This window comes from Oncorhynchus gorbuscha, linkage group LG02 (assembly GCF_021184085.1).
Source record: "Oncorhynchus gorbuscha isolate QuinsamMale2020 ecotype Even-year linkage group LG02, OgorEven_v1.0, whole genome shotgun sequence".
NCBI classification, from domain to species: domain Eukaryota; kingdom Metazoa; phylum Chordata; class Actinopteri; order Salmoniformes; family Salmonidae; genus Oncorhynchus; species Oncorhynchus gorbuscha.
The window spans coordinates 89,615,347-89,630,199 of record NC_060174.1 but is presented as its reverse complement, the minus strand read 5'-3'; the positions used below and the strand labels follow the sequence as shown (position 1 = coordinate 89,630,199).

Genomic DNA, 14,853 nt, shown 5'->3' with positions numbered 1-14,853 from the left:
AATAGCATTCTCACATAGGTAGTCCTTTTTTTCAGGTGTGAAAGGGCAGTGTGGGGTGCAATAGAGATTGCATCATCTGTGGATCTGTTGGGGCAGTATGCAAATTGGACTGGGTCTACGGTTTCTGGGATAATTGTGTTGATGTGAGCCATGAGCAGCCTTTCAAAGACTTTCATGGCTACAGATGTGAGTGTTATGGGTCGGTAGTCATTTAGGCAGGATACCTTAGTCTTCTTGGGCACAGGGACTATGGTGGTCTGCTTGAAACATGTTGGTATTACACTCCGATAAGGAAAGGTTGAAAATTGTTAGTGAAGACACTTGCCAGTTGATCAGCGCATGCTCTGAGTATACGTCCTGGTAATCCGTCTGACCATGCGACCTTGTGAATGTTGACCTGGTTAATGCTGAAGGTAATAATCTTCTGCCCCTTAACAAGGCAGTTAACTCACTGTTCCTAGGCCATCATTGAAAATAAGATTTTGTTCTTAACTATTACTGACTACTAAGGGAAGCACAGCCAAGAGCTGCCCTTAGTAGTCAGTAATAGTTTGCAAGCCCTGCCACATCCGACGAGCGTTGGTGCTGGTGTATTACAATTAGATCTTAGCCCTGTATTGATGCTTTGCCTCTTTGATGGTTCATCGGAGGGCATAGCGGGGTTTCTTATAAGCTTCCGGGTTAGAGTCCTGCTCCTTGAAAGTGGCAGCTCTACCCTTTAGCGGATGTTGCCTGTAATCCATGGCTTCTGGTTGGGGTATGTACAGTTGAAGTTGGAAGTTTACATACACTTAGGTTGGAGTCATTAAAACTAGTTTTTCAACCACTCCACAAATTTCTTGTTCACAAACTATAGTTTTGGCAAGTTGGTTAGGACATCTACTTTGTGCATGACACAAGTATTTTTTCCAACAATTGTTTACAGACAGATTTTTTCACTTATAATTCACTGTATCACAATTCCAGTGTGTCAGAAGTTTACATACACTAAGTTGACTGTGCCTTTAAACAGCTTGGAAAATTCCAGAAAATTATGTCATTGCTTGAGAAGCTTCTTGACAGGCTAATTGACATCATTTGAGTCAATTGGAGGTGTACCTGTATTTCAAGGCCTACCTTCAAACTCAGTGCCTCTTTGCTTGACATCACTGGGAAAGTCAAAAGAAATCAGCCAAGACTTCAGAAAAACAATTGTAGACCTCCACAAGTCTGGTTCATCATTGGGAGCAATTTCCAAACACCTGAAGGTACCACGTTCATCTGTACAAACAATAGTACGTAAGTATAAACACCATGGGACCACGCAGCCGTCATACTACTCAGGAAGGAGACGCATTCTGTCTCCTAGAGATTAACGTATTTTGGTGTGAAAAGTGCAAATCAATCCCAGAACAACAGCAAAGGACCCTGTGAAGACACTGGAGGAAACAGGTACAAAAGTATCTATATCCACAGTAAAACAAGTCCTATATCGACATAACCTGATAGGCTGCTCAGCAAGGATGAAGCCACTGCTCCAAAACTGCCATAAAAAAGCCAGACTACGGTTTGCAACTGCACATGGGGACAAAGATCGTAATTTTCTGAGAAATATTCTCTGGTCTGATGAAACAAAAGTAAAACTGTTTGGCCATAATTGCCATCGTTATGTTTGGAGGGAAAAGGGGGAGGCTTGCAAGCCGAAGAATTACCATCCCAACCATGAAGCACCGGGGTGGCAGAATCATGTTGTGGGGGTGCTTTGCTGCAGGAGGGGCTGGTGTCAGGTGTGGTCTGCACAACCCAGAGGGTGGTCTGCACAACGCATCACCGGGGGCGAACTACCTCTGCCATCCAGGACATCTACAACACTCGATGTCACAGGAAGGCAAAAAAAGATCATCAAGGACAATAACCACCCAAGCCTCTATCTGTTCACCCCGCTTCCATCCAAAAGGCGAGGTCAGTACAGGTGCATCAAAGCTGGGACAGAGAGATTGAAAAACAGCTTCTATCTCAAGGTCATCAGATTGCATGAACAGCCATCACTAGCACAGAGAGGCGGCTGCCTATCTACAGACTTGATATCATTGGCCACTTTAATAAATGGAACACTAGTCACTTTAATAATGCCACTTCAAGAATGTGCACATATCTCACATTACGTATCTCATGTATATACTTTATCCTACACTATCTATTGCATCTGAGCCGCTCTGTCACTGCTCATCCATATATTTTATATATTCTTATCCCATTCCTTTACTAGATTGTGTGTATTAAGTTTTGTTGTGGAGTTGTTAGATATTACCTATTAGATACTGCTGCACCGTCAGATCTAGAAGCATAAGCTTTTCACTACACTCACAATAACATCTGCTAACCATGTCTATGTGATTAATACATTTTGATTTGATTGATTTGAAAGGAGGGTACCTAGTCAGTTGTACAACTGAACACCTTCAACTTCAACAAACCAGGAACAAACCAAAAAAGACGGGCTTTTGAAAAATGAACTATTTTTCATAAAATTGTACAGTTATCTTAGCTAGTTGAATTGCTAGCAGAATTGTTTACTTGTTGCTAAGCAGTTGCTAGGGACTCTCCTGTAAGAAGCTAGCTAGCTTACAAAGAATAACAACAAAAAATATCTAGTTAACAGAAGAAAGGAAGACAAAATAAGGATAAAAGAAGGACAGAAGAAAAAGGAAAAGAAAGAGGACAACAAAGTGAAACAGTCAGCACTTCTATTGCAACTTCGTATTTCGTCGTCCTAACGTAGTCTACACTGCTATCTGCCCAGCAGCTAGCCAGCTAGCAAACGTCCACCGTCTACCGAATAGCAGCACTGTAGAAACTATTACACTCAACTGAACGACTTGATTAGTGTAGTGTTAGCTAGCTACATAGTTGTCTTTGCTGTCTTCGTATCCAAGATAATTGTGTAGTTTAGAGCGTGTAGTCTTAGAGTGATTATCTTAATTTACCGAGGTTAGCTAGCCAGCTATTTGTCGTCCTTAACGTAGGAGACTCTGCTAGCTAGCCAACAGCTAGCCAACGTCTACTGAATAGAACTTCCGCACTCAACAACCCGGTCGCATTCCGCTTCGCTCCACAGGTAGTATCACATTTTTCATTTCATTTCTTTACAGCACAACGGTTTGATTTGTTTGATCGTAGCTAGCTACATAGCTAGCTACATAGCCGTCTGTGTATCAAAGATAATTGTGTAGTCTAGAGCGATTTTCTAGGTTAGCTAGCCAGCTATTGTCGTTCTTTTAACGCAACGTAACGTAATCAACACTGCTAGCTAGCCAGCTAGCCCCGAATAGCAGCACTGTAGAAACTATTACACTCAACGAACGACTTGATTAGTGTAGTGTCAACAACGCAGCCACTGCCAGCTAGCCTACAAAGTCAACAACGCAGCCACTGCCAGCTAGCCTACTTCAGCAGTACTGTATCATTTTAGTCAATAAGATTCTTGCTACGTAAGCTTAACTTTCTGAACATTCGAGACGTGTAGTCCACTTGTCATTCCAATCTCCTTGCATTAGCGTAGCCTCTTCTGTAGCCTGTCAACTATGTGTCTGTCTATCCCCGTTCTCTCCTCTCTGCACAGGCCATACAAACGCTCCACACCGCGTGGCGGCTAAAGTAACGTATAATCTGGTGGTCCCAGCGCGCACGACCCACGTGGAGTTCAGGTCTCCGGTAGCCTCTGGAACTGCCGATCTGCGTCCAACAAGGCAGAGTTCATCTCAGCCTATGCCTCCCTCCAGTCCCTCGACTTCTTGGCACTGACAGAAACATGGATCACCACAGATAACACTGCTACTCCTACTGCTCTCTCTTCGTCCGCCCACGTGTTCTCGCACACCCGAGAGCTTCTGGTCAGCGGGGTGGTGGCATCGGGATCCTTATCTCTCCCAAGTGGTCATTCTCTCTTTCTCCCCTTACCCATCTGTCTATCGCCTCCTTTGAATTTCATGCTGTCACAGTTACCAGCCCTTTCAAGCTTAACATCCTTATCATTTATCGCCCTCCAGGTCCCCTCGGAGAGTTTCAATGAGCTTGATGCATTGATAAGCTCCTTTCCTGAGGACGGCTCACCTCTCACAGTTCTGGGTGACTTTAACCTCCCCACGTCTACCTTTGACTCATTCCTCTCTGCCTCCTTCTTTCCACTCCTCTCCTCTTTTGACCTCACCCTCTCACCTTCCCCCTACTCACAAGGCAGGCAATACGCTCGACCTCATCTTTACTAGATGCTGTTCTTCCACTAACCTCATTGCAACTCCCCTCCAAGTCTCCGACCACTACCTTGTATCCTTTTCCCTCTCGCTCTCATCCAACACTTCCCACACTGCCCCTACTCGGATGGTATCGCGCCGTCCCAACCTTCGCTCTCTCTCCCCCCGCTACTCTCTCCTCTTCCATCCTATCATCTCTTCCCTCTGCTCAAACCTTCTCCAACCTATCTCCTGATTCTGCCTCCTCAACCCTCCTCTCCTCCCTTTCTGCATCCTTTGACTCTCTATGTCCCCTATCTTCCAGGCCGGCTCGGTCCTCCCCTCCCGCTCCGTGGCTCGAAGGACTCATTGCGAGCTCACAGAACAGGGCTCCGGGCAGCTGAGCGGAAATGGAGGAAAACTCACCTCCCTGCGGACCTGGCATCCTTTGCTCCCTCCTCTCTACATTTTCCTCCTCTGTCTCTGCTGCTAAAACCACTTTCTACCACTCTAAATTTCAAGCATCTGCCTCTAACCCTAGGAAGCTCTTTGCCACCTTCTCCTCCCTCCTGAATCCTCCTCCCCCTCCCCCCTCCTCCCTCTCTGCAGATGACTTCGTCAACCATTTTGAAAAGAAGGTCGACGACATCCGATCCTCGTTTGCTAAGTCAAACGACACTGCTGGTTCTGCTCACACTGCCCTACCCTGTGCTCTGACCTCTTTCTCCCCTCTCTCTCCAGATGAAATCTCGCGTCTTGTGACGGCCGGCCGCCCAACAACCTGCCCGCTCGACCCTATCCCCTCCTCTCTTCTCCAGACCATTTCCGGAGACCTTCTCCCTTACCTCACCTCGCTCATCAACTTATCCCTGACCGCTGGCTACGTCCCTTCCGTCTTCAAGAGCGAGAGTTGCACCCCTTCTGAAAAAACCTACACTCGATCCCTCCGATGTTAACAACTACAGACCAGTATCCCTTCTTTCTTTTCTCTCCAAAACTCTTGAACGTGCCGTCCTTGGTCAGCTCTCCCGCTATCTCTCAGAATGACCTTCTTGATCCAAATCAGTCAGGTTTCAAGACTAGTCATTCAACTGAGACTGCTCTTCTCTGTATCACGGAGGCGCTCCGCACCGCTAAAGCTAACTCTCTCTCCTCTGCGCTCATCCTTCTAGACCTATCTGCTGCCTTCGATACTGTGAACCATCAGATCCTCCTCTCCACTCTCTCCGAGTTGGGCATCTCTGGCGCGGCCCACGCTTGGATTGCGTCCTACCTGACAGGTCGCTCCTACCAGGTGGCGTGGCGAGAATCTGTCTCCTCACCACGCGCTCTCACCACTGGTGTCCCCCAGGGCTCTGTTCTAGGCCCTCTCCTATTCTCGCTATACACCAAGTCACTTGGCTCTGTCATAACCTCACATGGTCTCTCCTATCATTGCTATGCAGACGACACACAATTAATCTTCTCCTTTCCCCCTTCTGATGACCAGGTGGCGAATCGCATCTCTGCATGTCTGGCAGACATATCAGTGTGGATGACTGATCACCACCTCAAGCTGAACTTCGGCAAGACGGAGCTGCTCTTCCTCCCGGGGAAGGACTGCCCGTTCCATGATCTCGCCATCACGGTTGACAACTCCATTGTGTCCTCCTCCCAGAGCGCTAAGAACCTTGGCGTGATCCTGGACAACACCCTGTCGTTCTCAACTAACATCAAGGCGGTGGCCCGTTCCTGTAGGTTCATGCTCTACAACATCCGCAGATTACGACCCTGCCTCACACAGGAAGCGGCGCAGGTCCTAATCCAGGCACTTTTCATCTCCCGTCTGGATTATTGCAACTCGCTGTTGGCTGGGCTCCCTGCCTGTGCCATTAAACCCCTACAACTCATCCAGAACGCCAAAACAGCCCGTCTAGTGTTCAACCTTCCCAAGTTCTCTCACGTCACCCCGCTCCTCCGCTCTCTCCACTGGCTTCCAGTTGAAGCTCGCATCCGCTACAAGACCATAGTGCTTGCCTACGGAGCTGTGAGGGGAACGGCACCTCAGTACCTCCAGGCTCTGATCAGGCCCTACACCCAAATAAGGGCACTGCGTTCATCCACCTCTGGCCTGCTCGTCTCCCTACCACTGAGGACGTACAGTTCCCGCTCAGCCCAGTCAAAACTGTTCGCTGCTCTGGCTCCCCAATGGTGGAACAAACTCCCTCACGACGCCAGGACAGCGGAGTCAATCACCACCTTCCGGAGACACCTGAAACCCCACCTCATTAAGGAATACTTAGGATAGGATAAAGTAATCCTTCTCACCCCCCTTCCCCCCCTTAAAATATTTAGATTCACTATTGTAAAGTGGCTGTTCCACTGGATGTCATAAGGTGAATGCACCAATTTGTAAGTCGCTCTGGATAAGAGCGTCTGCTAAATGACTTAAATGTAAATGTAAATGTAACTGAAATGTCTTCCGCATTTAACCCAGGGTCATCCTAATGTTTTGTACACTCAGTGTATACCATTAGGAGACACTTTTATGCAAAGTGACTTAGTCATGCATGCATACAATTTACTGCCCGGGAATCGAACCCATTATCCTGGCGGTAGAGCATGGCACTTGCAACAACTGAGCGACTAAGGACATTTTTAAGCTTTTAATATTTATTTCTGATGAACATTTCTTTATATTTCTATGCCGTTGAGGACTCCTTTCAGTATGCTACATCTGTTGACTGATCTGTGCCCAACTTCACGGGTTGACGTGAATTAGTGTTGTAGCATAGAAGTGTGCCAGGGATAATGTGCGGTTCATTGACGCCACGCGCCCCTCGCTCGTTAGAATATGAAGGTACGAGCGAACAGCAGTGGCCCTTCCCCCTCTAAATCACACACTTTAGAGTGAAGCCATTTTTATGACTCTGCTTGAAAGGGTTTGTTCTCAATAAACTGGTTACTTCAACATCTCTGCGCAATTTCTAAGAACAAATGAGTCTATTCTCTGTATAAAACGCACTCGGCTACACATATTATTGGTAGGAGATTATATAGTAGGCTAATAGTTAAATTGACTATATAGTCCAACATCCCATAGTAACTGTTTCAATATTAAGGTTATTGAGGTGCATGGTCTAAAGTAACGTATAGCTAAACTAGCCCACTGGGCACAGACGTCAGTTTTTGTTTTATTTGGTTGAGTTGTCAAACAACGTGAAATCAACCAAAAATGTCACCCTGTCATTGGATTTAGGTTAAAAGTTGCATGACAAAAATACGAAATGACTTTTTAATAACTCAGTTTTCCACGTTGATTGAACGGCATCACATTTAATTGTTTTGTTGAAATTACATTGATTCAACCTGCTACTGCCACTCAATATTTTGCAAATGTCCAATGTTAATAGACGCTATTGGGCAGATGATCAGTATTGATAGCCTGTGGTATGCATTTTAATCATTAATCCCCCTAATACAGTTTATGAAATAATGATGTAGGCCTATAGGCTATACTGGCAAAAGGCCCATGCACGACAGATGCTGGAAATACCACCGTTGGTACCCCCTAAATCAATATGCATTAAGAAAGTAGTGCGCAGTTGGGAAGGATGGTTCGAGAAAACAATAGTGTGTGGGGACACCGCACCGTAGACCATGTGCCATTGATTACCATACAGCTGTTCGCATGAAGTTCACACAAAGGCAACTGCCATGATATCCAAAACTCTAGTGCGAGTGCCCTCCCCAATTCAACCAGTTAACAATAGACCCCCGAATATCCCCGAGGCGCACAATGAAAGGTCTTATCCGTAACCTGTCTGCTTTTGTCGGCTAGCACGCGTCTGAGCAATTATTTTGGGACTGAAGAAAGGGCAGACCATGCAATTCTTCCATACAGCCCTTCCATACAGCCTTCAGATCGATATTTAGCCTACCAAAAAAACAATAAGGGCAATGAATTATTATGCCAACGTTTTGTGAAAAAGTTATTTGGAATATAAATTATAAGCCTAAGTATATATATCAAATAATAGGTTATAACCACCTATAACCACAAATGTAGCCTAGTCCGTCAGATGATACTGTCTATCAATTAATAAACCATTTATTTAATACCGGTAGGCTAAAGTTCTTACATTAACAACTTTCTCTTTACATGTTTCCAATTTTGTATTTTTTTATGTCTGATAGAAGTTGAATAATTAAATATGCAGGTCTAAACATGCCGTTTTAGATGCAGGTGTCATTCTATTTCCATAGGCTAGCTAGCCCACAACTCCAAATTAGTTGACATTTGGCTATTCGTATTACTGTATAAAATTAATCTTGATCCAATCACAATTTAAAATATGATTATGGTCGAAGTATAGGTCTTGTGCCTTCAAATTTAATCAGCACCAAATACACACGCATCCCACATCTACTGGTTGTCCCTTGGGTCTTTCCCTGTCCCGCCTCCTAACGCGCGAAGGGGGCGCATCAGGGGTATAAAACCCAAATCAATCTAATTCAGCACCAGAACCAAAACAAGTGAAGACCACGACCAGGGAAAAGCGATAACTTTTGATGCCTTTTCACACTTATTTTATGGTGTGACTGCAAGGATATTTTTCTACAGCTTTAGCTATTTGATTTTTTGGGAATAAGCGCGTGTCACTTCTATTGGACACAACGAATGCATACACCTGCGGATTGTTGTATAGCTACCAACCAAACAACTGACATAAATGGCCTCACTACCCTTTAGATGTGTCTTGGCTTTGGTTGTAATGCAAGTGGTAAGTACGACACGTAACAATAAGGAACCACTCAATATTGCCTTTTTTTACACACAGCTTAAATATGATTGATTTCTAATGTCCAATTCGTTCTTCTCTTGGCAGGTATCGTCCTCTGGAGTGTTCGAGCTGAAAGTCCATTCGTTCAACACTGCCCACCGCATATGCAGAAGGCATAGAGACTGCCACATATTTTTCCGAATTTGTCTAAAACACTCGGAGGACGTTATCCATGCGGAGCCACCATGCACGTTTGGAACCGGACATACCAACGTCATCCGCGCAGATCAGACCTCGATTTCCAGCAGCGCTCCAATTAGAATACCGTTCCATTTCAAGTGGCCGGTAAATAACCGTTTATACATAAATATGAAATGTTAGACATGCAAATATAAATGATGTTACTGTATATCATTATTGCGTAAACTTTAACCCAGGATTTACCTATATTCCAGGGAACATTTTCACTAATAATTGAAGCATGGAACGCAGAAACCCCTACAGAATACACAGGTACGGTGTTGTTGCAGTAGACATATAGCCTTTCTTTAACAGCCTACCTAAATTCAAACATTCGGTATGTCAATAGGCTACTAAAATACACACGTTATTGTATATTTCAGACAACCAAAACAACCTTGTCAGCCGCTTGGCAACCAGAAGAAGACTGGCCATCGGCGAGGACTGGTCTCAAGACGTCCACTTCGGAGAGCAGAGCGAGCTGCGCTACTCCTACCACGTATTCTGTGACGAGTACTACTTTGGCGATAGCTGCGCGGAGTACTGCAGACCCCGCGACGACACTTTGGGCCACTACACCTGTGACGAGGAGGGGAACAAACACTGTCTGGAGGGCTGGAAGGGCAACTACTGTTCTGATCGTAAGTACAATCGAGTTAACGTCAATGACTACGTTGCTGTCCAGACTCAGATGCTGTCAACCAGTTTGGACGGACTGCATTGTATAGGCCTATTGCGGATGGACTGCACAGTGCACGCAATTATGAATTGATCAATGAGGCTAATGTTATAGTTGGCATTCTCATTGGTGAAACACAATTAATACTTTTTAAAGGTTTCACAGGGACAGCATATAGGCAGCATTTAGGCCTGAATGATTGGTGACAATAATTATTACCGACAGGCCTAATCACAATAATTATTACACATAGGTCTACACAATCACACCAACAATGAAGCATGTGCAACACTTTAACTCAACCTTGTTTTATGAAAATGTTTGTTGGAAGTTATTTCTAAATGAAGATTAGGTCTCCCTAAAGGATTTCACTTGAATCCTTTAACCAGCCGTTCTACTATTTTAGACAGGCATAATTGCAGGAGTCTTAAAGGGGCAAACTGCAGTAACTACATCCATTTTGTACCTATTGATTCTTGAAGAATATAACTTATAAATGCCCCATGAGCTTAGATCAACTGTCGTATCCCATCAGAAACCAAAATATCCCCTTTGTTTTACTCCAATGTTTGCAAACAAAGTAAATGTAAACAAACACTGTATAGCCTAAAAAAAATGGATGGTCAGTCCTTGCTTTTATAGCTTAGTCTATGGATTTGAGAGTGCTCCATTTTGGTGAAACAGTGGCAGGGAGTAGCTTTGTTATTGTTTTAACTGCTGATTGCTTGTGGAGTTTGAATGCATGTGGAGTTCAATCTGCCTTTTGTTCCCCTGTAACAAAGGGAGAAAGAACCGTGACTGCCAGGGACACATGTTGGAGATGCTGTGTGTCTGTGTGTTGCGGGTGTGCGTGAGGCAGAGGGAGAAAAGAAAGAACTGGCTTCTGTTCCTGCGGTTGTGTGCTCACCAGCTGCTTGGTTTAATACTTAAACAGTTGAAGTCTGAGACGGGGCTGGGGAGGGGGGTGAGACGGTGTTGGGTGTCTGAGTATGTGCATGTTCTGTGATATAAAGCGCAGGGAGGGGTGCCCAATCTGCCCATTCATTGTAATCACCCTCCCATCTCTCCCCTCCTCCCTCCAGCCATCTGCTCGGCGGATTGCAGCGAGAGGCACGGCTACTGCGAGGCCCCTGGGGACTGCAAGTGCAGGATGGGCTGGCAGGGGCCCTCATGCAATGAGTGTGTGCGTTACCCAGGCTGCCTCCATGGCACCTGCGGTCAGCCATGGCAGTGTGACTGCAAGGAGGGTTGGGGCGGCCTCTTCTGTGACCAAGACCTCAACTACTGCACCAACCACCGGCCATGTGCCAACGATGCCACCTGCACCAACACAGGCCAGGGCAGCTACACCTGTACCTGCCGCCCGGGCTACAGCGGCACCAACTGTGAGCTGGAGACCAACGAGTGTGACAGCAACCCCTGCAAGAATGGCGGCAGCTGCAATGTGAGTAATATTTCTGCTTGCAGGAAATAGGGGTTGTTTTATTTTAATTAACTTGGAAAGCCATGTTTAATTTTTTAACTTAATTGTCCATTTGAGGGTAAAATGGAAATGTATCCTTGACACTAATACAGTGTAACAAATACATTCTAGTAATAAATATGTTCAAATAAGACAATGTCAGAAACATGATCAGCCAAAGCCCAGTCTAGGTGTCTCTAACAACCATACTCTCGACAGTACTCAAAAATACTCTAATGACAATACTCTCTCTCTTTAGGACCTGGAGAACGACTACTCGTGCACCTGCCCCCAGGGCTTCTATGGGAAGAACTGTGAGATCATTGCCATGACGTGTGCCGACGGGCCTTGCTTCAACGGGGGCACCTGCATGGAGACGCCAACGGGGGGCTATACCTGCCGTTGCCCTCCCACATACACCGGCTCCAACTGCGAGAAGAAACTAGACCGCTGCAGCAACAGCCCATGTCTGAATGGTGAGTCTGACTGTAGTATATCAAGTTCAAGTAGTTAAACTTTTTTTTTTACATTTGCAAGTATTAAAGTGCAACTGAAGGCAATAAACAGATTATTTGAAAAAAAAAGCCAGTGGCATCGATGTTATTCAGAAACATTTATTCCAGTGTCAAAATTGACTACAAAGTGTAAATAGTATAATTTTGTTCATGAAGTCAGTCTTGTCTAAAACAGAGTTTTGTAAGTGAGTTCGTCATGACTCACTTGAAGGTTGGGTTTTGATTACGACAATGTTCTCTTGACCACAAACAAAGGATTCAAAGCAGCGTTGAGTGCGCTCTATTCAATTCTACAGCAGAACACAGAAGGTGAGACTGACCTGCCTATCAACGCAGCGGATCTGACTTTGTTTACATAAAACAAAACGTCACACATTTTTTTTTAAACGTGGTAAGATCATAAACAGTTCAGTCATATGTGCTCAAGTGCCAAAAGTAGGATAAAAACAGCAGGCAGGTTCCTTGTTTTAACAGGCGGATTGCACCGGGATAAAATCTATTTTTGAACCTGGTAGTGGATGTCTTGATGCTCCTCTATCTCTGCCTAGAATAGATGGTAGCTGGGAGAACAGTGCACTGGCTGCGTGGCTGGGGTACCGTACTGTCTTTTGGCCTCTAGTGTGGAATCTGTCAGCATAGATGGCCTCGATGGAGGGGAGAGCAGTGCCAATGATTTTCTCTGCATTGAACACTACCCTCTGATGCCTTTTGTGGTCTTGTGTGTTGGTTTTACCATACCACACAGTGATGGATCCAGCCAGGAGGCTCTCTACCCTGACTCTGTAGAAGTTGACTAGAGTGCCTGTGCTCATGCCAAACTTCCTCAGTCGCCTCAGGAATTAGAGCCATTTGTGTTGGCTGACCATGTCAGATCGGACGAGATGGTTAGGCCCAGGAACTTAAAACAGTTCACCTGCTCCCAAAAAATGTGGAAGCAGGTGAAAGTGGATGGAGATGAGCTTGTCTTGGTTCTGATGACCTCTATTGGTTAAAGTATGCACCTGCTGGTAATACTGAAATTCGAAAGATGCGAGCACCTGCGAAATTGTGATTTGTCCAAATGATTAGTGACATGGCAACAAAAGTTCCTTGTTAGTCATTGCATCCCAAACAAGACTTAAGAAGTGGCAACAGTGTGATATCCCATGTACCCCATCTTGTACTACTTCAGAATGTGGCAGGCTGCAGTGTACTAAGTGGAGCCGTGTCATATGTTGTCTTTTAGGTGGTGAGTGTATAGACCTGGGTCAGAGTGTGCTATGCCGCTGCCGCTCCGGGTTTACCGGTGCCAACTGCCAGATCAACATCGATGACTGTGCCTCAGTACCCTGCCAGAATGCTGGCACCTGCCAGGACAACGTGGACGACTACACATGCTCGTGCACGTTGGGCTACGCCGGCAAGAACTGCAGTGTGCGTTCGGACGCCTGTGGCCGCGGTGCCAGCGCCCAGCCCTGCCAGAATGGCGGCACCTGCTTCACCCACTTCACGGGTCCTGTGTGTCAGTGTCCGACAGGTTTCATGGGACCTAGCTGTGAGTTCACGCTGCAGCTCAGCTTCCAGCCCGCTTCCCAAATGACAAATAAGCCTTCTTCCGCCACCCTCACTGCCTCTTGCATCCTGGCGTTGCTTGCCCTGGGCCTAGCGGCGGGCATCGTGGTGCTGCGGCGGCACCGGCTGCGTACTAGGAAGCAACTGAGTGACACAGCAGTGTTTAACGACCTGGAGACCGTGATCAACCATTTCCCTAGTGAGAGAGAGGCTTTCCTGGGGCCCAGTGGTCTGTTCAAGATCAGCAATAGCGACCCGCGCCTCAGCTTGGCATCGCTTGTATCGCTGAGCCCCCCAGACGACAGGACAGGCCGGGGACTTGGGGGTGAGCACCGTTCTCTCTCCCCTGGACAGGACTACCTCTGGAGGGGGGAGAGTGGGGCTGGGCTAAGATGAGCCACTGGTCTGGACTCAAGAAGGACAGAAAGAGGATACAGGACAGCCACGCACCTGGGAAGGGAGGGCGGGACAGAAATGGGGAGGAAGAACAGGGGATCGTCAGCACTTCTTTTTTCTCTTTTTATGAAATGATAAGTGAATGAAGAAAAGGACAAATGCTACGAATGGTTGGATTCCTGTCATCATTTTTACGTTGCAAATTTAAACAAACAAAGAAAAAAACATGTTGGAAACAACCTCTCGTCATGAAGAACAACAGTAAGTGACCTCTTGAAGTTCGAGAACTTTAGGAAATCTCCTCAGAGAAAGGTCTTCCACGTCAAATAACCCAAAGAGATGACTGCCAATACCACATGACCACTTACGTTGGACACTGACCTCTCTATCATTGCCCTTGCTGCAACACAGTCATATTCACCAAATGACTTGAGGAACCATTTAAACCAAATACAGGAAGACCTAATTCTCTGACCTGTATGTTTTTGGAACACCAGCGCACAATAATAACTTATCAATGACCTTCAAGGCGAGGATATATTTTCTGGATTGACTTCACTGTGTTTTTGTTTGTTTGCACATTTCACCAGAACTCTTATTTGAGCAATTCCAAAAGATAAAACATATTTTTGTCATTTCTTCTAACATACATACATCAGTCGGTATACCATCATTTTATTTGTTATTTATTTATTTTGTAAAATGTTTGTCAAATCTTCACATTTTTTGCCACAAATCCAGAGATATATTTATGTGATCCTAAATGAACAACCTGTAATGGATGTTCTGCATCTTTGTGTGTTGCTGTGTATTCTAAATAGCCCATGAATACTCCAGGAAGAAACACAAAATTGATTTATGACCTGAAATCAATGAACATGTAACTTTGATACACAGATCTTGACATAAGTATTTATGTTTCTGAAGAACAGCCAGTGTAATTTTATGTTCATGCCAAAGTTTGTGTTTAGTCTGGCATTTGCTCTCAAAAAAATGTTTTGTTGTTGTGTTTGTAATGTGTTGAATAAAGATTATA

At 45.4% G+C, this 14,853-nt stretch overlaps 1 protein-coding gene across 2 annotated transcripts in view; it reads left to right on the top strand.

The window, feature by feature from the left end:
* Window positions 1-14,853, top strand: part of LOC124012510 (delta-like protein B) — a 27,195-nt gene extending 12,342 nt beyond the window's left edge. Inside the window, exons 1-7 of one of the 2 annotated variants that reach the window (XM_046326205.1) lie at window positions 8,704-8,974; window positions 9,080-9,319; window positions 9,430-9,487; window positions 9,598-9,855; window positions 10,976-11,337; window positions 11,615-11,831; window positions 13,096-14,853. In XM_046326205.1, the coding sequence (XP_046182161.1) occupies window positions 8,924-8,974; window positions 9,080-9,319; window positions 9,430-9,487; window positions 9,598-9,855; window positions 10,976-11,337; window positions 11,615-11,831; window positions 13,096-13,817 (1,908 nt within the window). In that variant the 5' untranslated portion in view covers window positions 8,704-8,923 and the 3' untranslated portion in view covers window positions 13,818-14,853. Of the gene's footprint in view, window positions 1-8,703; window positions 8,975-9,079; window positions 9,320-9,429; window positions 9,488-9,597; window positions 9,856-10,975; window positions 11,338-11,614; window positions 11,832-13,095 lie in introns of those variants that run through there. The other variant, XM_046326216.1, reaches the window with a different exon arrangement.